The sequence below is a fragment of the Stylophora pistillata genome, chromosome 1, assembly GCF_964205215.1.
Source record: "Stylophora pistillata chromosome 1, jaStyPist1.2, whole genome shotgun sequence".
NCBI classification, from domain to species: domain Eukaryota; kingdom Metazoa; phylum Cnidaria; class Anthozoa; order Scleractinia; family Pocilloporidae; genus Stylophora; species Stylophora pistillata.
The window spans coordinates 25584787-25608230 of record NC_142519.1 but is presented as its reverse complement, the minus strand read 5'-3'; the positions used below and the strand labels follow the sequence as shown (position 1 = coordinate 25608230).

At 38.6% G+C, this 23444-nt stretch overlaps 4 protein-coding genes across 4 annotated transcripts; 1 reads left to right on the top strand and 3 right to left on the bottom strand.

The window, feature by feature from the left end:
* Nucleotides 1-945: 945 nt before the first annotated feature.
* On the top strand, nucleotides 946-2772 carry LOC111331340 (uncharacterized). Its single transcript, XM_022936440.2, has 2 exons — nucleotides 946-1400; nucleotides 1931-2772. The coding sequence occupies exons 1-2, from the start codon at nucleotides 1079-1081 to the stop codon at nucleotides 2206-2208; spliced, it is 600 nt and encodes a 199-aa protein (XP_022792175.1). The 5' UTR covers nucleotides 946-1078; the 3' UTR covers nucleotides 2209-2772.
* Nucleotides 2655-8291, bottom strand: LOC111329970 (uncharacterized). Its single transcript, XM_022934744.2, has 2 exons — nucleotides 7981-8291; nucleotides 2655-5062 (listed from the first exon to the last, which is right to left on the bottom strand). Exons 1-2 carry the CDS (start codon nucleotides 8219-8221, stop codon nucleotides 4344-4346), a joined length of 960 nt encoding a protein of 319 aa, XP_022790479.1. The 5' UTR covers nucleotides 8222-8291; the 3' UTR covers nucleotides 2655-4343.
* Nucleotides 8292-9123: 832 nt separating this feature from the next.
* LOC111329998 (uncharacterized) lies at nucleotides 9124-11932 on the bottom strand. The gene is made up of 2 exons (XM_022934779.2): nucleotides 11402-11932; nucleotides 9124-10469 (listed from the first exon to the last, which is right to left on the bottom strand). The coding sequence occupies exons 1-2, from the start codon at nucleotides 11763-11765 to the stop codon at nucleotides 10198-10200; spliced, it is 636 nt and encodes a 211-aa protein (XP_022790514.1). The 5' UTR covers nucleotides 11766-11932; the 3' UTR covers nucleotides 9124-10197.
* A 4847-nt stretch (nucleotides 11933-16779) lies between these two features.
* LOC111330005 (protein DBF4 homolog B) lies at nucleotides 16780-23433 on the bottom strand. The gene is made up of 6 exons (XM_022934785.2): nucleotides 20519-23433; nucleotides 19570-19700; nucleotides 19213-19335; nucleotides 18714-18940; nucleotides 17734-18123; nucleotides 16780-17528 (listed from the first exon to the last, which is right to left on the bottom strand). The coding sequence occupies exons 1-6, from the start codon at nucleotides 20565-20567 to the stop codon at nucleotides 17120-17122; spliced, it is 1329 nt and encodes a 442-aa protein (XP_022790520.1). The 5' UTR covers nucleotides 20568-23433; the 3' UTR covers nucleotides 16780-17119.
* Nucleotides 23434-23444: the final 11 nt, after the last annotated feature.

Below are 23444 nucleotides of genomic sequence, written 5' to 3'. Positions count from 1 at the left end.
AAACTTTAAAAAATTTCACTTTGCCTGAGAATAGGAACAACCAAATTTCCACGCCGAGCTGGCGGCAACCATTAGTGCTTTTGTTCCAAATTTAATTTCCAGACTCCCTTTACAGCGTATCCGATAATTAGCACCGTTTTTGCGTGGATATTGCTCTTCCACGGTCGTTATTACAACCAAACGACCCTTTAACAAGCGTGCTTACTCGTTTGCTTGCAAACGAGCGCATTAAATTACTTAGGCTAAGTGTATGAGTAATGGTGGCTACAAAGACGATCTAAATTCTTCAGCGCGAATTTCTGACGCACTGAAACGGCAAATCAACCGAAGTAATCTCTCTTCTCTTGACACGTGACACTGAGACTGAGAGTGAAAATACAAATAAAGTGACAATGAATCAAACCCTGGTACATCTTACTCCGTTTTTGAGCTTTTCACCTGCACTCCTTTTCCGTAAAGCGCGATTAATTTCCCATGAAATTTCAGGTACTTGTTTCGCACCTACATTCGACTAGCTAATGAAAGAGAATGATTTGATTTCTAAGAAGTGTATTTTTCAAATTATGACCATCTAAATTGTATGTTAACTATTCATTATTTTAACTTTTTGGCAGACTGTCTTTTTTTCGATAGAAAGAAAGTACAAATACACAAATAAGATTGCTTTTTCAACGTAAGTGCGCGATTTCGTAATTCGTACTTTTCAGAATAGGCACCCGATGACTTTCGACAATCTGCCGACTTTAAGTGCGATTACTATACGATTTACAATGAACAACAACGTCCTTGGGACAGAAAAGAACTAAAGAACAAAATATTGCTGGTGTAGATTAGACAGTGTTACATCCGATCTTCTGATTAAGTTATTATTACACACAGCTCAATGCAAACAAAGACCAAAAATGATTATTTCTCACTTAATACAGTAATATCCGTTTTCATTTATTCCGTATATTGACCTAAGGTTAAATAAAAGACGCACTTATAAACGCATTTATCTCAGAGTTAGCGAACCCAGTTTCATCCAGGACCGGCCCAAAGGGAGATAAGACCAAGAACAAAACAACACTGAGCTTTCATGATGTCGACAAATTTCTTGTACTACCGATGCCCTTGTCCTTCTGCAGATTGTAACGGGGCCATCTGTAGATATCAAGACATCGTAGCTGCGCCAGTTCCGAGTCAATATTCGTCTCCGTCCTGTTCACTTTTCACGCCCGAGAGGAAGTTTTTGACTTATCCAACCACCACTAAGGATATAACAAGCCCATCAGGGAAATACGAGTCCATGTCGACCCCGGTAACAATCGCACGGGACAACTTTCGGTGGACGCCATACCAAAGTCAAAGCAGGGTCGCTCAAGAAAGTTCCTCACCGCCCAAAACAACCACAGAGAGACGTAAGTTGGTTTTATTTAGTAAATCATATCAACTTGGTATCGAAGGTAAAAAGTGTTCTAGTATGTCGTCGGGCGCATTATCTCTTAAAATCTCAGAAAAGGAGAAAAAGAGGAGATATTTCCTCTCTTGATGTCAGATATTGGATTAAAAGTTGGACAAAAAGAATCCATCCTCTAGTCATTTTTTTTCAGCTATCAACTATCGCCATGAAGGAAAAATTCCTTCAATAAATTGGATCCTAAACTACATGTATCCATCGCGTATAAAACGACCTATGTTTTTAGGAGTATTCGCAACTGTTGCGAAGTTTCATTTCTTAAGATATGAGCGCTATTGCAATCACGTAATTTTCTGAAGGCAAAATTTTAGAGCGTACCCTCAACAAATTCCCAACCTGCCTTCATTTTCCCCTTGTTTTACGGAGAAGACACGTAATGAAGGGAAGGGTAGAACAGCTACACAGACAGGGGTACCCAAGATGGTTCAAAGAATAATTAGATCTGATGTAGCTTCATCTATTCACTTGTAGCACCAAGTAGCGCTTCTGCACAACAAGGAAACCAGAAGACGACAAGCCGAAGAACTCGCCGAGTTCGAACCGCCTTCACACCATTCCAGCTTCTTTGCCTGGAGACATCGTTCGAGAAGAACCACTACGTGGTGGGCTCCGAAAGGAAGCAGCTAGCATCATACCTGAAGCTCAGTGAAACACAAGTGAAGGTGTGGTTCCAGAACAGAAGGACCAAATGGAAAAGGCAAGCTTTAGAGAACCGGGCGGACCTTAACAAAGATCCTTTGACGCCATAAAGGAGTTGAAAAGACTTGGCCACTTCAACCCTTTGAATTTCAAGTCAGTTATTCTCTCTTTTAGCTGCCATACGTGACACGTTTTTCTTTTCTCGTCATCTCTTTGCTGGATAATGTATAGGTATTGTAAGGAGAAGTAAAACGTTAATCAGTTTTAAGAATTTGAGGGTTTACAGGCGCGCAGCTCCCTTTAAGCCTGTAAGCCCGGGCTCACAAACTTTTCTCTGAATATTCATTTTTTTCTTGGAATTCATAAACCTTCCCCCGGCCGCACTATACTACGAGGTATGGAACAGGCTTACACGTTTTATATGGCTTATCGCGCGCGTCATAATCTGATACAATAACTGTACATCTGTTCCATCAGACCAGTCAACTTGCGGTTGAAAAAAAGTGATTTAAGTACAATCAATGCGAGTTTTTGTATTCAATTGTTCAGGGTTGACTAAGATAATGAAAGGTTTATTTTACTACCAACTTGAGTTTTCCGCATAACTGTAACTATGCCTGACCAAGATTCGTCTCACAATGTACCTATTTTACCGTGTAAAACACTATTTAAAATGGAAAATTGTAAAATGCCACTCGTGTATGATTTAGCTATGTGAAAGAACCACTGTAAAACTTGAACTATGTTATTTTACTTTTGTCGAGTGTTTTTAACATGAGCCACCGGCTCGGGGGATTAGGCAACCACTTCCTACATTATCGACTTGAAATAAAAATTATTATTACTATTATTATTATTATTATTATTATTATCATCATCATCATTATTATTATTATTATTATTATTATTATTATTATTATTATTATTTTACTTTTGTCGAGTGTTTTTAACATGAGCCACCGGCTCGGGGGATTAGGCAACCACTTCCTACATTATCGACTTGAAATAAAAATTATTATTATTATTATTATTATTATTATCATCATTATTATTATTATTATTATTATTATTATTATTATTTTACTTTTGTCGAGTGTTTTTAACATGAGCCACCGGCTCGGGGGATTAGGCAACCACTTCCTACATTATCGACTTGAAATAAAAATTATTATTATTATTATTATTATTATTATTATTATTATCATCATTATTATTATTATTATTATTATTATTATTATTATTTTACTTTTGTCGAGTGTTTTTAACATGAGCCACCGGCTCGGGGGATTGGGCAACCACTTCCTACATTATCGACTTGAAATAAAAATTATTATTATTATTATTATTATTATTATTATCATTATTATTATTATTATTATTATTATTATTATTATTATTTTACTTTTGTCGAGTGTTTTTAACATGAGCCACCGGCTCGGGGGATTGGGCAACCACTTCCTACATTATCGACTTGAAATAAAAATTATTATTATTATTATTATTATTATTATTATTATCATCATCATTATTATTATTATTATTATTATTATTATTATTATTATTATTATTATTATTATTTTACTTTTGTCGAGTGTTTTTAACATGAGCCACCGGCTCGGGGGATTGGGCAACCACTTCCTACATTATCGACTTGAAATAAAAATTATTATTATTATTATTATTATTATTATTATCATTATTATTATTATTACTAATATTGTCATTATTATCATGATGATGATATAGATAAGTTCATCGCAGTTTCCCTCCTCTTTGCGGGTAAAGGGTAACACAACCGATGCACATAGTCTATCCGGTTACCAGTTCCGGTAGTGTAAAGATCATCACAAATGTTGTTGAATTCAAACCTCTACTTATGATTTTCATTCGAATTAAAATACACTTTATTTGGTAGAAGATATTGTATGGTTCTTCACTCTATAAAGAAGATTTTCCCAAATATTTGACTTAGTTTTACAGCTTTATAGAAAGGTCCACTGGCAATACTTTGTTTGCTGCCATTTTCCCTTACAGTAAGATAAGACGCACGGACATAGGCAAGAGAAATAAAAACCAAATTTAAATACTAATCTTTGATTGGTGGTAACTGTCTTTCGCAATACCATATAATGAATATCATACACTTCTAACAAATGCTTTCGTTCCCGTCTCATTAAAATGCGGGTAAATTAACAACCCATCGCTGATAATTACTGTAATTGCTGGTTCCGTGCTCATGACCCTTCTATGGCCATATCTGACGAGGTCCTTTTTTCTCTGAAAGGCCCCAAATAACTCCCATGGACCTTTCCCGGGGGTATCCCAGGCAAAAGGACACATAGCGCACCTCATCGATCACACGGTCCCTGTTACGGTGTTGATGTCCATGTAAATGTACCTTCGAGCCAATCTCTCTGATCTGCTCTTCTATGGTTTTACAACCCGCAAAGCGCGTGAAATTAAACTGGATTTGCGATCCTTGGGCTTTGGGATTGTCTAACTGCGGGAGGTGTAGTTTTTTTCTCTCGTCTTGGACTCGTTCGATGTCCTCTTCTGAAGCAGGGATGAGCTCAACACGAGGCAAAAAATGACTGAAAGATATAATTGGTGCGTCGTAATCCCTTGTTAAAATGTCTTTGTTAAGTTTTGCAAAGTATTGAGCAACAGATCCTTCAAGTACAGGCCATTTACAGAGATGATTATCCATCCAGACCTTGTTAGACAGTTCTGCATCTTCGGTGTCCCTTCCAACAAATAACGAGTTATAGAGGTCGTCCTCTGGTTTGGCGTACCAAGAAAATATTGGCACAACCCAGGCCGCGGTATCGTTGTAGCACTGCACTTTAATTGGTTTGGTATGAACGCCAATCGAATCACACAGAGTCAAGATTGCGTGGAATTTATCGATGGAATTGTTGTGGCAGTATGTATTTTCAACCTGACGAATCCAAAGCTCGTGGTTCCCTGAAATCAAAATGATGAAAACAGAAAATTCTAGAAAAACTTGAGATGTGAATTGACAACTCGTAAATCCCGTACTAGAAAATCAGATTAAGAGAACGGAATAACAATAATAACGATATATCTGCCGTGAATTCCTTCAAATGAGGCATGCGAAATAAAAGGCTGGTAAAAAGGGGGTATCTACCCTACCTCTTCTACCCTCCCCTCCCTGCATAAAAAATAAAGGTCCAGTGTGGAAGTGACGCACGCTCATTCCCAAGACTAGCCTGTGCAGCTGGGTGTTGATGGGAATTTTGAACAATTCTGCTTCTCACTTGCAAGGATCTGCTGCTCCAAATGTAAATTACTGCCTGAGCTCATCTAGGATTCTCTACCATGTATTTAACTCTAGAGTAAAGACAGGCACACTAACACGATGATCGTGTTAAGTTTAACCGCCTCCTGGTTAAACTTAACAGAAAAGTTAAATTCAGTCTGTGGAAGGTGTGAAAAAAGACAGTGCCCTTTCTCCTTTCCAAACTGCCACCAGTTTTTGCTTGCCCAAGCTAACAACCCTCTCTACTGACTGAGGGTAGGCCAGGAATAGAGTCTGGACATATGAAATCATAGTAAAGTATATTAACTGTTAGGCAACCATGTCTCTCTTACATTATGATGGATATTAGGTATTTGCTGAGGTTTCCGACTGTTTTTTAGCGTAGCCGAAATCTTCTACAATCCCTGCTACACCTAGGTTATGGTAACTCATAAATGACAGGCTCCACCCCACCACTATATTGATAATATACTTGTACAGTGTGTGTACAATTCCCAAAAATGGACACTTAGCAACAAAAACAAGTTTCATATGTTCCAACAAAACTTTAACAGATACAGATCTCTTATAATACAGACAACAGACACATTCTCTTGCGGATATTAAAAATCTGAATCCCAGAGAGCAAAAACTTATAAACTTAACATCTTTTCTACTGACACCCTGGTGATCAGGTGATGATGGTTTGTGCATGTAATATAGATTTATGTTTGCAAATACATAATTTATTACACGACTCGGGCAGTCAGAGGGCCAATAACTAAAATCAACCAATCAAAATGCTCTATTGCTGGTCCAATATTCTCTAAGTATTGGACCGGGCACTGTCTCGAATGGTTCCGAATGATACTGCACTTGAGTCGCTTTGAACTTCAGTCTTATAATAAATCTCTTATTAACCAAGCTTGCTCGGGACCATACTGGAAGAACATCGGCCCTCTGTCTTTTTTGTACGGACCTCACTGCACTCAGTCTGTACTGTCAAGACCTCGGGCCAATAATCTCCCAGTATGGCCCTCGCGCTTGGTTAATAAGATATATTTCTTCATCACCTACTATATAAAGAAAATACCATAAATGCTGAGTGAAGCACCAAGATTTTGCTCTGGCAACTGGTATCTGGGTTGCTGTAAGCTACTACTTTAGGTACAGCATTGCCTTTTGTGTTTGTTTCATATTCTGTTAAACAGTGTCCACATCTTCTGTTTTTACAGTATTAAAATCTGTGCCTTCCAGAGAATAATTGGGTTTTATTATCAACTAAGCTACAAGTGCAAAGCTACATGTTTGGAGCCAGGCAAATTTTAGTGGGTTCTTCGCTCACAGTCAAATGTGAAACCTAGGAAACAAATGCATCTTCCATGATGTCATCTATTCCCAGTATTGTTTCCAGAATCTCTCATCTTTGTCCCCACCCAAAAAAAGGGGAAAGTACTCAAGGACTGATGTTGATCAGTTTTCTCCATCGAGTCTGAAAGCTAAACTGTGTTGAAATTAAATGACCCCTCTCATGAAGATGCAACATTTTTTTAAAATATTTATCTATTTACAAGTGCAGCCAAAGGACTAAAACCTTCTACCACCCAGTGAGACATTTTTCAAATTTCTCTCTTCCCATAAAGGTTGCACTGTCACCAAAGATGGAGCCAACTAAGATCATCGTATTTTGACTAGGTGGATAACAAAGCTCATCTGTTTCTGTCTACTGAGCCACATGATTGTAACGTTATCATGGTTCAAAACTTGCTCTTTTTTTGTATCAGAGTGAAAGAAGAGTAAAAATCAAAATGGATGGAAATTTTCAAATCAAGGTAACATACAAACCTCTGTAAACCGACAGAAAAAAAAAAGCAAAACTGACATTGTTACATGAAGGAATCACATGGATACGACTAGGGAAAGGAAGGCACAAGAGCTTAACAACTAACTGAAATCAGATGGAAAGGAGTATATTCCATATTAATGATTTATCCATCTGGCCCCAGTTGAGCAAAGGGTGAGTAACACTATCCATGAGATAAATCACATCCAATGGATAGCACAGTGAGTTTTGTTCACACGTTTACCTTGGATGGCAGTTTAACCATTGGATAGCATTATCTGCCCTTTTAACAACTGGGCCCTGAAATCTAGGTTGGGGCTCCATGTTTGAGACCTGGTCACCAATAATGCTCTCATGTTCTTAGGCAAGGCCCTTTTAAAATACTCACGATGCCTCTCTGATCTCCACCCAAGAGTATAAGTGGCTGCCAATAACCTGCCATGGGAACTTGAAAAAATGCTGGGAATAATATGGGCTAGTTTGCATTCCACCCACCAGGATTAAGCAACAATACTCCTTTTTAGCTTGTGTTAATATAAGTAAGCCAGGTAAAGTGGGGTTGAGAGAATTTTCAGAAGTCATGCAAATCATCTTATGCTCTTAAGTTTGCATAATTATTCTGAATTCTTCCAGGCCAGCTCGTGTTTAGATAAGGCTAAATGAAACTTGGCGAAAAACGTCATATATTGTTTAAATTTCTACCATGTCTATCACATGAGTCGCTTAAAACTGCGACGAACCATTTTGATACTGCTTAATAAAATTTTTTGTGCACAATACCTGGAACATAGCAGACCTTCAAAAACTTTTGAGTCAGTGACGTCAAGACTGTTTTGAGGAGAGACAAGTCATCGGTCACATCACCAGCAACTATGAGCACATCATTCTTGAAGTCAGTGTCTGTCCAACTATTAACCAAACGAAGGTTTTCGGGTATATCAACGTGAATATCTGAAATGGCAAAGATCCGTGACATTTCTAGCGCAGAGGAGGAAAAATATCGGCTTTTGGCGAGAAGCATTTAAACCAATTGTATAGTTGGCTGTAATATTACATCCAGACAACCCGGTCTGCCATGTTTGTTTCTTAGTCCCCAGGTTCTTCTCAAGGTTTAATTTGGCGGCTGAGGTAGACTGAGGTGAGTTCTAGCCACTTTTCACGTATACGTACACTTTAAGTGTGCCACACGCAGAAGTTTGTACCCTTTCACTGAAACACCCGATGCCAGAAAAGTGCAGTATCTTACAGTTCCCTTGACTCTTCATTGCGGTCTTAATAATGGACCAGAGGACATAGTAGCAAGCAAAATTTTCAAGATATCAATATTCGCAACTGCTAGCGTAACATTTTTTAGGGTACGCAATTAATTATTTCATTTTAACTCATTTGATTAGCTATCTATTTGTTACTTTGTTGATTTATTTTTGTCCCCATGCACGCCTGAGAAGTAGGCCAGAGATTGAGTAATGGAAGTTTGAGAACAACTCCGCAAATTAACATAATAAAATGTTTCAAAAATGCGTACAGGTACCAAAGAGAAATGTTCTCTTGATGTACGATGTGGCCTGAATTGTCCGAAGTCAAGAATCAAAGGATAAAAAGTAAAGAAAAGGGGATAAAATAGTTTTCAAATAAGGTCACGCATTTTGCATGATGAAATAGTAGAGAATCTCATATTTACACCTCTTGGGGAATTTTCCCTAAAAAACGGGATAAAGGAAACTAATTTATTGAAATCAACAAAACTTCATATAGAGAGTTCAGGCGGGCAGTCAATCGTTCTTATAATCGAAGCGCTCCATTCCAACTTGTAGTGTACACTGCACGTGTAATTTTCGCCGTTGCTAAACGAACCAATGCAATTTTCATTCTTGCCTTTATGCCACTCCTTTATAATAAAGTAAGTCATTTAACGCCAAACAGTTGAGGTATTTTAGAATTTAATGCGGAAACGTAAGTACGATATTGCATTTCAAAATAAAACAAGACACGTTAATTAGGTCAGAGAAACCTTTTGTTTTATCTTTCTTTATTAAGATGAAGATCATGTGGAAGCCTAAATCTATTGTTAAGGTGTTCCCATTATCACCGTCAAGCCGAGCTTCAAATCTGAACTGACAGAACGCTTTGTTTTCAGTCTCTTTTCAACTTACATTTTTCCTGCGCCCTCCCGGTTGCCAGAGGCTTCTTTTGAAAGTCTAATTGCTTTTAATTCTTCATTACGTGGCTTTAATCCGGCGAGTTAAAGCTTCGAATGCAAAGCCTGAGTTTATTGTGGCCGGAAGAACTCTTGAATTAATACTTTAAGCCTCATAGGGCACTTAATTTCTGAGTCTGTAAACTACTTTACAAAGACACCGAAAACTTGGCAATTTTATGATACAAGCAAATTTTCTTCAATACTCAAAATCTTTGAATGATCATGCACAATGTATGATTCCCCTGATTATATCGGATGATTAGTGAGAAATCTTCGATTTATGAATTTTTTATACAACTATATATTTACAATTTCAAACTAAGACCATTTTCGGGCCAACGGGATAGAAGAAAAAATCAAACAGCTAAGTCTTTCCATATTCAAGCCACATTCTCAATTTTTCAGTCAAAAACTAAATAACTAAATAAAGAGTCGATAAATAATTATTCGTTACGGAGCTGTAAAGGCATCGATCGACGTTACTGCCTTCTGTGTAGGAGATATACAATTGCTATCTGGCTGCAAAGGTTAGCGATTTTCGGGGTACAGAATTTACCCAATTATGTCTTTAATGAAGTAGCGATAGGTGTGTTTTCAAGTCTGCTAGTCAAGTCTTGAAATGTGTACAGATTCGTGATTAAATTTTGTGAATATGCTCACTTTCAAAACACATTTTTTAGTACGGTTGGACATCTTTTTTTCAATTGTAAATATCCATGGATTAAAGCCCATTGGATGTCCGCGACTTTCATCTCTCGCAAGCATATTATTCCGATATTTCACTGATCTTCAATATTTTAGCTGGAATTGGGTCGGTCCATTTTCTGTTTTCTCCATTTTATTCTTCTGTTCTGAAACCAGACTTTCACTTGTGTTTCAGTGAGATTTAGGGAGGCGGCGAGGTAATGTCTCTCGGCTCCGACCATATATTGTTGCCGGTCAAATTCTTTTTCCAATCGCTCGAGTTGTTCTGGCGTGAAAATCGTACGAATTCTCTTTGGTTTTCCTTGCTTGAAATTCCACGCCTTGTTTTCTTCATGGTGTACAACTGAAAGAATTGCCTCTCCTTCTGTAATAAATGGCATGACCCGCAAATTAGCATGAAAAAGAAACTGTACAAGCTAGAGGACGTCTATCGTTCGTTATTTTTCCTTTGTAGCTAATACCGATCTTATCGCATGAATAGAAATACTTAGACTTTCAGTCTTTAAACTGTGTTAAGGACTTTACCAAAGAAAGCGTTTTCTTAGTTTAGAACATTGAAAAAATTAATTACCCTAGTTTCACATGATGAGAGCTTTATGTTATTGAATGAGACCATTTGTAAAAAAGCAATTAACTGAGGTTTCGCATGGGAAAATCTTGCTACAGTGATTACCCTCGCTTTTAACAAAGAAGAAAAAGTATTCTTTTGAAACGTCTCCTTTTTCATAGTCATGAAAAAATTTAAGTGGTACAAACGTTGTTTCAGATATCAAAGTCTCTTAAAGGAAAAACAGGCGTTCCCAAGCCTTCTTTTTTTTCACTAAATGTATCAAACGGTTTCAGCGACTGGCCCATGGCAGTTTCCTAAAAAACTGAATCTGAAAGAGTCTGCTTTAGACAAGTATGCCCCCTCACTAACGTGAAGAGAGGTATACTGTTGGGTATTTTAACACCAACACTTAAAAGTCATAAACACATATTAAACAGGAAAACGCAATCTAAACTAACCAAATTTTCTTGCGCAAGGACTTCCTATATAAAAAGTAGATTTTATTTAGCAAGAAATTGAGGTTAGGTACGAAAATTTGAGTTTCGTCGAGCGATAAAGTCAATGAAATCTAGTAATTGGTAGATAGGTATGGAATTTATTGAGGCGCTTTGAAAAAAAGAGTATTTCTAAAGCAAAATATTTAATTCGTCAAAATGTGGAAATTACTGTTTAAATCTCAAGAAATCAATAAATTGCAAAGTTAAGAATAAGAACTGACCGTTGACATCCCTAAAGGCGCAACTCACCTTTTTGCAAACTACCGCAAGTTGTTCGCGCGAAAGCACTTGCTGTCAGAGGCCGATGGTAAGGATGAAATCTTTCAATTGAGACATGTGACGAGTAACTAGGAACGAACTGCGAGCTTATATTCCCTTCGGACGAGCATTTAGATACCGGTGTTTCTTCGGATCTGGCTGTCTTACTCGGTGACTCTTCTGTACGAGATAGAATGGATGAAATCGTAAATGAAGATATTCCAGGCTGGTTTGGACTCGGAGGTGGTCGATTCATCGCTAAACTCGACGCCACAGCGCTGCTTCTCAACGCGAGGCAATACGGAGATGAGCAAGTGAAATACGGGCACACGTATGGACTGGTAAACGCCTGCATGGTCAGTCAATCGCAAAGATCAAAATCACCGTGATTCGAGAACGGTTCCCTTTCAGGTTTTATGCGCGTTCATTAAATCCCCTCACCGCAGTCTTTGCTGCTACAGCTGATTGCGCGGAGTGAACCTTCACGTTAATAGCAGCCTTTTATACTCATAGCCGACAAGATTGGCAAATGTCGATTGCTAATTTCATAATAGCAGTTGCTAAACGATGGACGGCCCTCAGAAGTATGCTGTTTTCTCATTAGGCCATTGGTAAAATTGATTAGAGGGTTCCATACAATACATAATCGAAAGAACCGACTTATTAGTATCTTCACAATAAACAAACAAATTGTTCACGTATCCTTTTAACTCAAACATTAACCTATAATTCTGCGCGTTCGCCTTAATGACTTAAATTGGTCTTTATAGACCATGATAAGAAATAAATAAAGCCTGCAAATTTAATATGTGTTTTTGAGATGGAGAAATTAAGAGAAAAACTTTCTCAACTGCTTTGGGGTTTTACCTCTTTGCGGGCCACTTTTAACAGTAAACTCGACTCTCTTTGAAACAAAAGAATCAGTTTTAATCATAATATCCGTTCAAAGCTTTTGCCAGCGAAATGTACTGTCGGTATACGACATGTGGTAGCGAAGACAAAATTGGCATTGTCCGAAAACCTTTTGTATCGCACGAGTTAATTAATATATACTTTTGTAGCAAAGTTGAACACACGAGATTCACTTCCTATTCCAGAAAAAAAAGAAACACGCCAAGGTTTCTGTTTGATATTCATTTCTATTCAAGCAAAACACCTGTTTCGCAACTTTTCATCCATTAGGTCGGTCATCTTCGATACAACAAGGCAATTTGCTTGCAGGAAAGCTTTTTAATTCATCAATTGTCTTATCACGTTTAATGAGCAAAAGATATTTCGGAGTTTATTCCTTTAAAATTAACTCGACAAGAGAAAATTATCGATAGTTGCTGTGGGTTCCAAAGGCAATTAATTCGCTGAAAACAATTAAAAGGTTGAGATTGAATAGGAGGGCGAGACATCGATTCCTAAGCGTGCTTCAGTTCCATACTTAATTCATTTCTGTGCAATTTATTTCATAAATGCTTTCTTAAAAACGATATTTTAGGGACATAACGTTTTGTATAAGCCGAAACACCTTTCCACAAAGAGTTGCTTTTTGGGGTCTTAAATGCAATATTCAAAGCGGCTATTGTGTATATTTAGATTCAATTAAGTCGGTTTAATGAGTTCCTCTTAACCTAATATCAGTAATTTTCTATCCATTTCGTCATTTTAGTCGATCAAATAAGAAGGATTCTTTTGACCGCGCAATAAAGAAAGGTTAATCTCTTAGAATTAATCGAGATAGTCTTTACCGGGTCGCTAACACGATTTGATGATGGTAATCGCGTTTATCACTGATGGATTATCAGCGATTTTACTCATGCACAAACAAATCGGAAAGCAATAACCTGTTCGTTCTCATGGATAACTGAAGGATTGCAAAAGATTAACCGAATGAAATAGAATCTCAGTAGTGAAGTTTCAAAGTCAGATATTTTTTTCGCCGCTAATTACCTTCTTTTTATTTTGTGAGGAACGTATTCTCAGTGTAGCTGTTATTGTAGTAAACTCGCTAACTTGCCCCACCTACCACTAGCAGGCGGGCGTTCCCAGTGTCCAAAACCGCACTGATCGCATTTCTTAACCTAACCATTCACGGACTACACTGATCCGACTCGCGTATTGTCAAGATTCACGTATAATGTTTTTTCTCAATTTCATAGCTAAGTAATCTTAGCAAACTCGATTGATTTGCTAATATGCAGGATAATTTGATTAATGCAACAGGAACTCTTCAAATGTGATCTATGACCAAACAAGTTCGTGTATACGGCTAGAGTATTTCGTTGATAACATACAAGGGGAATGAAATGCCGGCCACTGATTCTAGAAACGTGATTAAAATATTTTTGCTAAAAGATAGCAAAACCACTGAGTGAGGTTAGGACTGGAAAAAAATTGGCATTTAATAGCTAACGAGTTATTTGCCCAAGAAGACAGAACAAAGATACAAATCATAATGTGAAACTTTCCGCCTTAAAATCGGAAAATGCGTTTAGCCTTTCACTTTTGCCGACACTTTTCTTATGGATTCGAGATGTTAGAAACTCCTAACTGATTAAGCCTTAAAGTGGAGATGTCTACGGTTTTGAGAATTATCCAACACACCGATTTGTGGTTTAGCAGTTTTGCGTCTTTTCGATCAATTTAGTTATGTTTCAAGATAAAGGTATTAGGATCACATTAAGATGACAAGCTAATTATAACACTAATGCTACGAATACTAGAATAATTAAGCACACTTTTGAAATCTTGTTTTCAAAGGGTATCTCTGTTTAGTTTTCCAGATTCAATTTTCTCTCATATTGCTTTTTAATTCAATAATTTAGACATGTCAAAAACTTGTTTGAATGGTTAAGCAATCGATGATTTTCTACAAAAATAAGCGTTTCAACATACAGGAACTTTTAATTCTTTAATAACAGTTATAGAGACTTTGAAAGTAAAGAGTGACTGTTTGAAAAGTTCTCTCGATTATGGTAATTTTTGAATTCGCGACAGAACGAAAGATGATTAAGTTATATCCTCACTGAGATTCCATTATTTGCTGTTTAAATAGTCTTTTGTGTAAGATATAATGTGAAGGAGTTGAAGATTTGATTTAAAAATAAAGACCGTGAGACAGATGTCCGAGAAAAGAAAATTTCAGATTTGTGGATCAAAAGACCGGATTTATTCTGCCCGCGCGTACGAAACTTTTTCCACGAGATTATTTTTCCGGCTTCCACTTTTGCCATCTTGTCGTGCGGCAAGTTGTAACAGTTGAAGATCAACAAAACGCTGGGACAATGCGATTTTACAAGGTCTTCACTGTTTTGCCAAATGTTGTTCAAAATTTGAGCTGGAAATAAAACCACTGCGGTCTTAATTTAGACTCTGTCACAGCAGGTGATATGCAATGCGGTCCGCCCATTTCAATGCTCACTGTTAAACTAATTTAACTTGAGAACAAGAACAGTTAATTGTATGAGGGAAATCACCTCATCGTAACATAAAAATTCACTAATTGGGTCGCGATTTGATACGTGGTCCGGCTGGATTCAGCGCAAAATTTGGACAATTTGTACCGCAACCTTTAAATCGCAACTACTGAAACAACTGGGTGAATTGTGATTGATACTTCTTTAGCGTTCAGAGTATTCTGCGAAGCAACCATTATTTACAACACGTGATGTTCCTACGGCTTCAGATCCATCATTTCTAGCTGTCAAACTAATCTTAGAACATTTCAGCTTTCGGCTACTTTATTTGACAGTTAATTTGAGAGAGAAACACAAGACTAATTCTATTGTTAATTAATATCACTGTAGCGATGCTTTGCTTCAGTTGTTATTATTCAGTGTGACAGGGTTTTGAGTTTCGCGTTCAAATGATTACTCACTTGTATTGCTGTTCTTACCTCCGTTTACCTTTTTTTTCCAAATCAGTCAGAATTATTTTGCTATGTACACTTAGAGAAAGCCGCGAATCGAGACAAAGATGTATAAAGATAGGAAGCATAATAACAATCATCCAGTTTGTAATGGGTTAGGGCCAGGACGTGTCTGTTGATGTAAGGAATACTTTCCTAACTTTGTCGTATATTTCCTGTTTTTATAGCTCCCTTGTTTTCTTCATCCTACTGATTTTTTTTTTCACTTGTGTTTCTTTGTTTCTTTTTTAATGACGAATGAATAATCCTTGTTGTTGTTTTTACTAAAGTTAACGAGTTTGCTGTCTTCTCGATTCTGTATTTAATTGATAGATCGAGATAGCATCATTATTTCTTCAAAGAGACTTAACCCAACAATGAAAATTTACTTATGACCACAACACAAAACCTCAATCGCCAACATCAGACAATACAGCTGCGAAACACCGAATCGCGACGGCCATATTTTAACAGAATCATGCAAAACATAAACTAATTTCAACTAAAAACTTTTGGGTAGCACCAGCGGGTGTAATCCGAAACAAAAGCTTTTTGATTTGTTGCAAGAAGAAAAAGATGAGCGTAAAGATTTCCTTTCATGGTCTTCATATACACAGCCATGAACTGAACCGAAATGTGCTGCAAACTAAGCCGAGAGGACGCCAAAAACGGTAAATCAGCTACCACAGATCTCCAAGGTTTTTTTTTTTTTTTAATTGACGAATGTCAGTTCAATATTTGCTTCAGAATCGTCTCTTGTGTATATTTCCCCTAACCTAGCTATCCACACTGCCATTGCGATGGTAAAAATTGTCGCTGTCAACAACGTAAGTACAGGTTGACATTTAGAGGCCCTTTGAACTGAACACTATGACAGTTGTGTCATTTTTGTTAGCTGTCGTAAGCTGTCTTCATGTTCTGTCAAAAAATGTGCACAACATAGCATAGGAGAATAAATCGAAACTGGCCACAGTTTTGTGTTTTACTGTTGGTAGATGTTGAGAGGAATAAAAATGTAGCACTGTAAGCTCTCCATTCTTTTCATTAGCACCCCAATCATTTCCTGACCATATAGCTTCCGTCATGATTTCACTAAAAAAGCCTAGAAAGTACCCAGTAAGTACACTGGTAACAGGATATTGTGAACAATATCAAAAAGTGAAAAAGAAAAAAAAAAAAACAACACAAAGGCCAGTTTCATTACTTTGTGGTGGCAAAGTAATGAAAGGGGTCTGTTTAGAAGGGTCCGCCACTATTTTTGTAGACAAAAAAAATGGAGAAAAGGAAAGGGAATTTGGGCTAACGTAATTTTTTACTTTTCAGTTACTAAGGAGAGCTCACAGTTACATCAGCCAGCTTTCTTCAAGATTTTCAACATTCCTAATATTTTGGTTACAGGCCAGTTTAGCAGCGATTTAGGGTGACATTTCGCTTAGATAGCCCAAGAAGTAATACTTAGTGAGTAAGAAAGCAATTAAACTTTTCAATGGTCTTTATTTTCTCTAGGGAAGAAAGTATAGCATTTTCTAGTGTGGTACCATGCGGTTAGATCACCATTCTGTCCGGCGAAGAGAGTTCCTTACCTTGTATCAATAAACAATAGCTTTAAAATCTAGAGTGCACAGGAATTTAATAGGAATTAATTTAATAGGATTTAATTTTTTAATAGGAATTTACACATCATTCATCACATAGGTACAATCTGCAGCACTGCCTATACTCCATAGATACTCTAAGTTATGGCACATACATTATACATCTCACATTCAAATAGCGCATCACATGCGATTCCGTATGCCTTTCTTGATGAATATCTATGGCGACCGACTGACGAGCAACGATCCTCTTGCTGTCGAACTGCGCTTCCGTTTGCTTCGACGAAGTCTGATCTTCATCGGAGTGGCCTCGACGATCGTGTATCGATCGGTCTTCTTGCGTTTTGATTTGCTGATATGGCTGGAGTCGCTGTTACTGTCCTTACGGCGTCGTTTCTTTGTAGTCGATTTCACGACAGAGTATTGATTACCTTGAAATCGGACAACTTTGAGTGGTGTCACCATCTGCGCTGGCTGAGGAGGACTGGGCGTTGCTCGGGATGGAAATCGGGTCCGCAACTTTCTTTTCGGGGATCTTCGTGATGGTGACGACGATGACGACTTTGTCTCCTTGCTTCTGTTAGGGGTGCTTTTCACTGCGACAGGAGATCTACTCCTTGTTCTTAATCTAAAAGTAAAGATAGAAAGAGGCTGTGAATAATTTCTTTCACTGAATGTTTCTAATAAAAATTTTCAATATTTAAATAATCGCGTTATTCATGGTGAGAATTCGCGTCCCTATGTACCAACAGATAGGACAGATGCTTTGCATGGCCATAAACTTGTCCAAGTGACCCAGTTGCGATAAAATTATTTCAACACTTTGAGCCTACCTTGTTACACGCGTTGTCTCTGATGCGTCTCTGGCCCTTCTTCTCCTCAATTCATCTTCAAATTGTTTTAAACTCTTCCCTCTTCCGATAAGTCTGTCCAGTTCTGCGTAAGTGTTTCTCTGTGAGGCGGTCACATTGTGCTGTTTACTAGCGACATGCTTCTGGATTCCCTCGTAATGTACATCACACAGTTCACAGTACCCCTTCTTGTCTTCACTTGCCGTTGGTTCCCGGATGATCTTTCGCCTGGCAGCTCTCCGTGGACTCTTGGAAGAGCTTCTTGATCTCGTGCGCATGCTCACAGGCTCATCAAATGGCGAGAAGTTGGGTGGGGCTTCCAAGTTGAGCCGCGGCCAGAACTGCAATTCTTTGACAAGTGGCTTGTATTTTCTAAAAGGAACAAATCACTTACAATTTGTAGATAGTACTTTGAAGAATATAATTTTTAAGACTATCGCGGATACGAAAGTGTGAGTGTCTCTCTATAAACAAAGATCAGTTCAAACTCGGTTCTGACAACCAAAGAACGAAGGTTCGAATTTATCAGTCTTGAATATTAAGACTTTATGTGCTGTACGGAATCTCATTACCGAACGAGGGCTGCATTTACGGCCAACAGCGCATTATTTTCTGTTTGAGACTTTCCTCCTTCTTTCCCAATATGAAACGAAATGCAAACGATAATGCAATTCAACGTTAACTTAAACTTGTATTATCTTTCCTTACAAAGCTAATTTCGATTTATCAATGCTACCAATTGACCATAATTGTAACAAAATTGTTCATTCAAATATTACCATTCTTCTAATGCACATCAATCGAGTTACAGACTTGAAATCCGTAATTTAACGGCAGATAAACGCATTTGATGCTCGTACAATTAACTCAGAACTCTAATTACAGCCAGCGGCTGGGCTCATATGTCGTTGAATTGTCGACAAAAGTCTTCACCTAGAAGTAAAACAATTACAAGCACTAACCGACTGTGGTCTTCCACTTTCAGGAAAGCTCCTCTCAGGCTGCACACGCGACCAGTTGACTCAGCTGTTGCTTGTCTTTTCTTCTGCTCATTAGTCCATTTTAAAACAAGCTCAACTGGTTTGACTTGGACTCCCCACTTCTGTGCATTGGTTAGGACATCAGTACTCTTGACTGCTTGCTTCTGTTGCTCGACAGACTTTTGGAGCATGGCTTGGGCACGAGTTTGCTAAGAGGAAAAAAGAAATCTGTTTGATAGGTGCGACTTAAGTAAAAGTAACTTTTTCGAATTTGCTTTGAAACCAATCTTAACAACACTTTTCCCAACTCCAGCAGGCAACTTTTCATCCTTTTTTCTCAATTCTAAAAGGCATCCTCTGAAATGTCCTTTTGTTCTGATTAGCTTTATAATCTTCTTTCGGTTTTGGTTTCACGAGACTCAATCGAAAAGATTCCGCTATTATTTGATCATACAATATGTGAACAATGCACGATACTTACCCCCAGAAGTCTCGATTGGGCAAAGTCGGTGGTTTCTTTCTTTTGAGATGTTTGGCGCAGCGAGGTAGTCGCCTGGTCGGTTACAACAAAGGATATATCCTTACTCAGGAAATTCTCGACAACCTGGAGAAAAAAGAATATGACTTAAGTTGGAACCGTTTATGTTTGAACTCGTTAGATTGCTCGCTTAAGAGACGCTCCGAATGTTTCTGGTTCGTGCCTCAACGTGAAAGCGTCACTCCCAGGAAAACATACGCAAAGTTTACTTGTCGCATGTACGAGACATGTATGGGTAATCTGCCCTCGCTAGGCGAGACAACCTGTAGTAGTCGCATGTAAGTGAACATGGATACTCACCCCTCCCAGCTCCTTAATTTTCTTTTCCAGGTCTCGCGCCTTGCTAGCTGACTGTATGTGGAGGAAGAAAGCCTTGCCTTCAAGGGAGGCGGCAGGGTATCGCAAGCGACGGCGACTTCGCAACTCAGGTGCTAAAGGAATGAGAAAAAAATGCATAGCGGGGTGGCGAATGAGAAAAGGTGTAAGAAAACCTAGAGTATAAGAAAACTCAACTCTTCTACTGTGCATTGTTTCAATTTGTTCAAGGTGTTCAGCATCGATCAGTGTCCCCCACGCCAGAAAAGGACTGAATGGTCGGAAACATTAGCGAATTCAGCACAGAACAGAATCCATTAAGAAGAGAAACAATCAAGTCTGCCTTAATCCTCTCTTGAATCTGATGATGTTGAGAAAGCGATTCAATTTCATTAAGAACTGATAACTTAGAATCACTTATTGAACGAGAAAGATCCAAATTGAATGCAGCATTTCCAACGATTGACTAAAACAACTGTTACAATGAATATACGAAGTCCATATATTTGCGGTATTAGATGCGTATGATGCACGATCCTCGCAGTAGAGAGCGCTATTTATGCAATAGCGAAAATCAGACCTGAAAAAAATCAGGCCTGTACGGAATTCGAACCACTGACCTCTGCGATACCAGTGCAGCGCTCTCATTGTATCTGATTTATCATCACAGGTTTATTACGAATCAACTTAACAGCCTGCTCCCAGTTGGCTTGTTAGCTCAATTGGTAGAGCGCTGCACCAGTATTGCAGAGGTCAGTGGTTCGAATCCCGTACAGGCCTGATTTTTTCAGGTCTGATTTTCGCTATTGCATAAATAGCGCTCTCTACTGCGAGGATCGTGCATCATACGTAAAACAACTGTGTTGCTTTGCAAACTTCCGACGAACCAAGTTAATAACAAATCCTTTACAACGATCTGCGAAAGATAACTTACTTTTAACTCTGGTTCTTCTTCCTCTCGTTCCTTTTGATCTCGAACTCATGTAACAGTTACTTCCTTCTTGAACTTTCGACTGCTATCACCCTCTGTCTGCCCTCTAATACTGATCTGTTTACTTATGGACTTTCCCTTTAAAGTCGCGCGGTCATTAATTGACGCTGATCGATAATGACGTCACTATTGGCGGTAATAACTCGCGCGAGTGTGTCGGCCGCTAACAAAGGCGGTGTGCGCCCGCTGCGTGTCTGATTCATTCCGCCATTTAGATCTAAACGTTAAAAATTTATCGACTACAACAAATAAATTTTTATTATCGTTAGCAGTCGTGTAGGCTCCACTGATCTCTTCCGTAAGAACACAACACGGTTCAGTTATGAGGGAAGAGCGACATAGGCGGATTGCCTTTCCCGCGGAAGAAACATCGATCGGTTACGGAAAAGTATAAGGGAGCTTTGCGGCAACTTTCTGACACTTCTTTTTATCAAAAGGTTGACAAAGATCTCACTTCAATTAATCAAAACACCGTCAAAAATAGTATTAACGAACTCATAGCTAAACAAGAATTGTCAGCCACTGCAAAAAATCTTATCACAACCACTCTTAGAACTTCATGTATTTATTTTTTACCTAAAGTTCATAAACCCAACAACCCGGGTCGGCCCATTGTCTAGGCTTGCAGTTGCCCTACCAAACTTATTTCCAGCTATTTAGACAAAATTATGGCTCCCATTGTCAAAACTTTACCATCATATATTAAAGACATAATTTGGATATATCAACAAAGTTGAAATGTAACGATTACAAAAGCTGACGTTTCGAGCGTTAGCCCTTCGTCGGAGTGAATAGAGGAATTGTGGGTTGTGTGTGCTTTTAAAGGCAGAAAATGGAAAATATATTAAAGACAGCCAACACGCTCTTCAAATTTTTCGCGACTTTAATTTCCTTGGCCAAGACAAACTTCTTTTTACTATGGACATCACATCTCTTTATACCGTCATTTCTAATGGCGAAGGTCTTCTGGCCCTCAAACATTTTTGGTAGAGGTCGGTCCGCCAAACAACTACTGCGCCGCCCTTTCGGCCGCTTTGATAACAATGTCTTTGCGTTTTCTTAAGCGTTTCAGTGCCGACCGCTATGGACATCACACTGTTATCCTAATGGCGAAGGTCTTCTGGCCCTCAGACATTTATTTGATCAACGCACTGTTAAGGAACCCAAATCACTACTTCGCTTACCTGGACTAGTGCTCACACGCAATTGTTTTTTCATTCGGGGACAACTTTTTCAAACAAACTAATGGCGTAGCCATGGGTACCAAAATGGGACCCAGCTATGCACTTCGTTTTGTATGTTTTGTCAAACATCAATTTTTCAGCCAATACAACGGCCTCAAACCTGAACTCTACGGTCACTACATTGACGACTGTATCGGCGCTACCTCCTCTACTAGAGAGGAACTAATTCAATTCAGAACCGCAGTCAACTCCTTTCAACCGGCTCTCAAATATACCTGAGAAATTTCCGACAATTCTTTATCCTCTTCAGACATCAAAGTTTCAATTGAAGGCAACGGTCTATGTGCCAGTTTTTCGAAAAACGTGGTTACCCTGTTTCTATCGTTCAAGCGGAACACCACCGCGCCCAACTTATTGATCGGCAGTCAGCACTATAAGCGTCACAGAAGGAAACTCCGACCGCATACCATTTACCCTTACATTTCATCCTCACAACCACTCAGTGAAATCATTATTCTTAAAAACTTTAAATTACTTCCAAACGATCCAGAGACTGGCACTGTCTCTTCGCAACCTCCACCATTTTATTCAAACGCGACAAAAACATAGGCAATTTTTTGGTCAGAAGTTCATTACAAACTAATGACCAACCCGGCACTTTTAAATGCGCTCGCGCACGAAGCAAAACTTGTCCTTTCATTCACAACGCTGAAAAAATATCGGGACCCAAACGATCCATTAAGTTCATTGATCACTTCACGTGCACCTCAGCCAACGTCATCTTTTGCATAACTTGCACTTATTGCAAAAAGCTGCACATCGGCGAAACAGGAAGACGACTAGGTGTCCAATTCCGAGAACACGTTAGCGACGTAGAAAGGAATGGCAAGGACGCATCAAAACCAGTCGCTAGACACTTTAATCTACCTAATCATTCTAAGCAACATAAGGCAATCTGCGGTCTTTCCTTACATTTAGGTAACTCGGAAAGCCGCAAAACTCTCGAACAAAAGTTCATCTTCCAAATCGGCACTCTTAATCCTACTGGTATCAACGAACGCTTTTCATTCTAATAATTTATTCGTGTTTTTTTTTGTCACCATGCCCCCACCAATAGCGTAGCTTCACTTTCTGCATAAAAGCCCACACACAACCCACAATTCCTTCATTCGCTCTGACGAAGACCTAGCGCTCGAATAGTCAGCTTTTTAAGTCTTTACGGTGGCCAATTTACAATTTCAACTTAGTTGATATAGCAAATTACCTTGTTACCCCCACCGACGCAGCACCGACTGCACCACAGTTTCTTTAGAAACTTACCCCCTTTTTACACTTAGAGTCACCTGGAGCAAAGAAACAATTATAAGGTGAAACCTTGAAACGTCCAACCGTTAATTAGTTCATAGCAGGTTCTCAGTCGAAACAAGCGAAACAGCACGCACACGAAAAGTGGTAAGCAAACACGCTCAGCGGTTGCGGCTGTCAATGAAACGGCTGTTTTATTCGTTCTCCCACTAACTTCGCGAAGAGCATTTCACGCGCATCCTTCGGTCCACTGACCAAAGCTTGGAACAGGCTTACCATTAAAAAAGTGCAACTGTTAGAGAACAACTAACAACATGAAAAAAGTGTCTCAAAGTAATTTTTCTGTACTATTCACATAAAGAACCGAAAAAGACGTATGA